The 2,808-nt window shown below is 44.1% G+C and overlaps 1 protein-coding gene across 1 annotated transcript in view; it reads right to left on the reverse strand.

The window, feature by feature from the left end:
* Positions 1 to 892: 892 nt before the first annotated feature.
* SARC_01927 (hypothetical protein) overlaps positions 893 to 2,808 on the reverse strand; it is a gene marked incomplete at both ends in the record, with an annotated part of 4,000 nt that continues 2,084 nt past the window's right edge. Inside the window, 2 exons of the mRNA XM_014304316.1 lie at positions 893 to 1,160; positions 2,403 to 2,533. Of these exons, the coding sequence (XP_014159791.1) occupies positions 893 to 1,160; positions 2,403 to 2,533 (399 nt within the window). The remainder of the gene's footprint in view (positions 1,161 to 2,402; positions 2,534 to 2,808) is intronic.

Genomic DNA, 2,808 nt, shown 5'->3' on the forward strand with positions numbered 1-2,808 from the left:
GTAAATGTATATGGAACACTTAATTGTATGTAACACACCAAAAAATCGTCACACACTCACATATCCGGTGAAAGCATCCCTATCGTTGTCAGCCTGTTTGTTGAGTCCATTGAACGCCGCAGAAATAATATTTTCGCATTTCTCAAATTCGACGCTTTCGAGATAACAGTTAGCGGCTTCAGTATACACTCCCAAATTCCCTGGGTGACTTTTGGTATTTATTTCGAAAGGAAATTGAAATGTGAATAATCGGAGTTTTGAAGCAAAAATAAAAAATGATTCAGGTTCAACATTTCAAATTTCCTAGAGCTAATCTCCGCGGACTGATATATGCTGTAATAGCACGCTACACATCTACCGAAGGATAGGATCACTCGAAATCCAAAGTTGCAAAGTCATTGGGATGAAGTGTCCGATGAAATCCAGTGATGAATATACTGTATTTTTCTTCAGTACGTATGATTCGCTCTGACGTTCTGGCACTATAACAAAAGTTTAGGCCAACACCAAGCGCTGCACGCTAACTTGACCCCGAGCACCACAGGCTTAAACCAATACAGTTCAAACGAAGTCATACCCCTCAACTAATTCAACTAATTCATCTAATTCAGCTGATTCTTCAACGTAGTACTGAGCCTAGCAAGTCCCTTTCAACACACTATATAAAAATTCCTGACAAATTTTTAAAACTCCACAAGTTCACCGTACTTGCCCATTGCACAGCCAGACACACCCAACAATGAAACCAATAGACCCAAAAAAAAATCTACCCAGGCCTCTAAAACATACCCTATGACCAATTCTTCAACTAGTTCCTCAGCCTCATCGTACTTGCGCGTTGCATATGTCAAACAGCGCACAAAACACGATATGTACAACAAACAAACCATCCCTACCCCCACACCATTGATACACACCTCATGACTAACTCCTCAACTAGTTCCACAGCCTCATCGTACTTGACCATGCCATGGCCCAAACACCGCACGTGGAACAGTTTGTACAGCACACTCTCCGGACAATGCTGCTTGAGCAGAACTATGTCACTCTCTACAGTGTTTAGTGCCTGTGCGCTATCTCCATCGCCATCGTTTCCAGTGAGGTTTATCTCAAAGGTCTCCGCACACCAGCTCGAGACGGCCTTGTGCGCCTGTTGCAACCTACATCGGCGAATATACATGTATTTATGTGCATGAGTCTATGGTTGTATGTGAATGTATGACAATAACAATAGTTGTATGTGAGTATGTACATATATACAAGTTTATGTATACATATGCATTTGAGCCAATCTGGATCAGCGCACGCACAAATATTGTCATATTTGCGATTGTGTGTGTATGTGTATATATAACATACAATATCATACACGCATGTATATACGAATGGGGATATACACGGGGACAAACACGATGCATGCACGTATACGGGGCATAAAAGATGATTGACTAAAGTGTGCGGTTCAAGTTAGTAATAAATGGCTCAGAAGCAAGCTTGATAGAGTTTTGCGCGCTCGTTACCATCTGAGCTATACATACACAGAGACGGGTATAAGTAGCTGTATGCATACTGTTCTGTACAGAGGACAATTATGGAGGAATTCGCAGTCAAGTTGTTTCGAAAATATCGACACAGCTTCGCGCGTCTGTTGCAATACATGTCACTGACAAATACAGCAGGAGAACAACACACACCAAACCCAGCACATACGATACAATACGCACATATACAACAAGTAAGACAATACGTTGAAACGATTCATACATGTCCTTGCACTTGGGATGAGGCATAAGCGAGATTGAAAATAATAAATGCACCCTCCCCCGATACTCGGAAGGGGGGGTGGGGGGGGGGGTGTTTCCGTTCGGCGCAGCGTAAAATTTTAGCTCATGAGATCGCAAAGTTAAATTTGCCCTCCGCGGGGCGCAAACCGATCACGATAGCGCTAACTAATACTTTACTTTCTATCCCTCGAGCTACAAAAGCGCTAACGTCCTCCAACGCTAACCAATACTTTAACATTGGCCCTCCGCGGAGCGTAGCGTAGAAAGGTCGCTCGTGTCTACGGCCCGTATGGTGCCACTCACGCAGAGTGTATTCGTTCGCAAAATCAGACACACATACGCCACAGCACATTCGCACAGAACGGATCGATGCAACAGTAATGATGTTGGAAAACACTCCTGTGGGTGCTATATGTGTGTCACTTGTCCAGAAAGGTGAAGTGTAGGGCACGCTCGCCCTGGAGTTTCTGGCTATGGTCCGCCGAATACTCTGCACATACACAGACTGCCCTTGTGCAAGGTTCTAGGCGGAAACACAGCCAACAACCCCATACACATCACACACAACACACATACACATAGTGACACCGCCTATGAGGTTGGTATATATGCAACTACCTTGCTAGTAGGATGTGGCATGACGCTAGATCCTTCAAGAAACTCTGGTTGCGCTCTGTAGGATACTTCTCACACAGCGCTAGACCGTCCGTGCAGAGGATTTTGGCTATCCTGAGTTCGCCCAGACGCATCTGTGATTAAACCAAAGAAAAAAAACCGAGTTAAAATGTTGGCTGTGGTCTGCGGGGAGAAGTTGACCTATAGTCCATTCGCACCTCTAGCTATATACACGTGCCGTAAGGTATAGGAGCGATCCGACACATTCGGTTGTTTGGAGACAATCGTGAACAGTGTACGGTTTGAATAACATACAGAAGCAAATGCGTGGTAGATACTTGCTCCATACTCCCCAGTGGGAACAATTTGCAAATTAAATACAGGTCTACAACACTACAAATGGATATGA

Source organism: Sphaeroforma arctica (assembly GCF_001186125.1).
Source record: "Sphaeroforma arctica JP610 unplaced genomic scaffold supercont1.82, whole genome shotgun sequence".
NCBI classification, from domain to species: domain Eukaryota; class Ichthyosporea; order Ichthyophonida; genus Sphaeroforma; species Sphaeroforma arctica.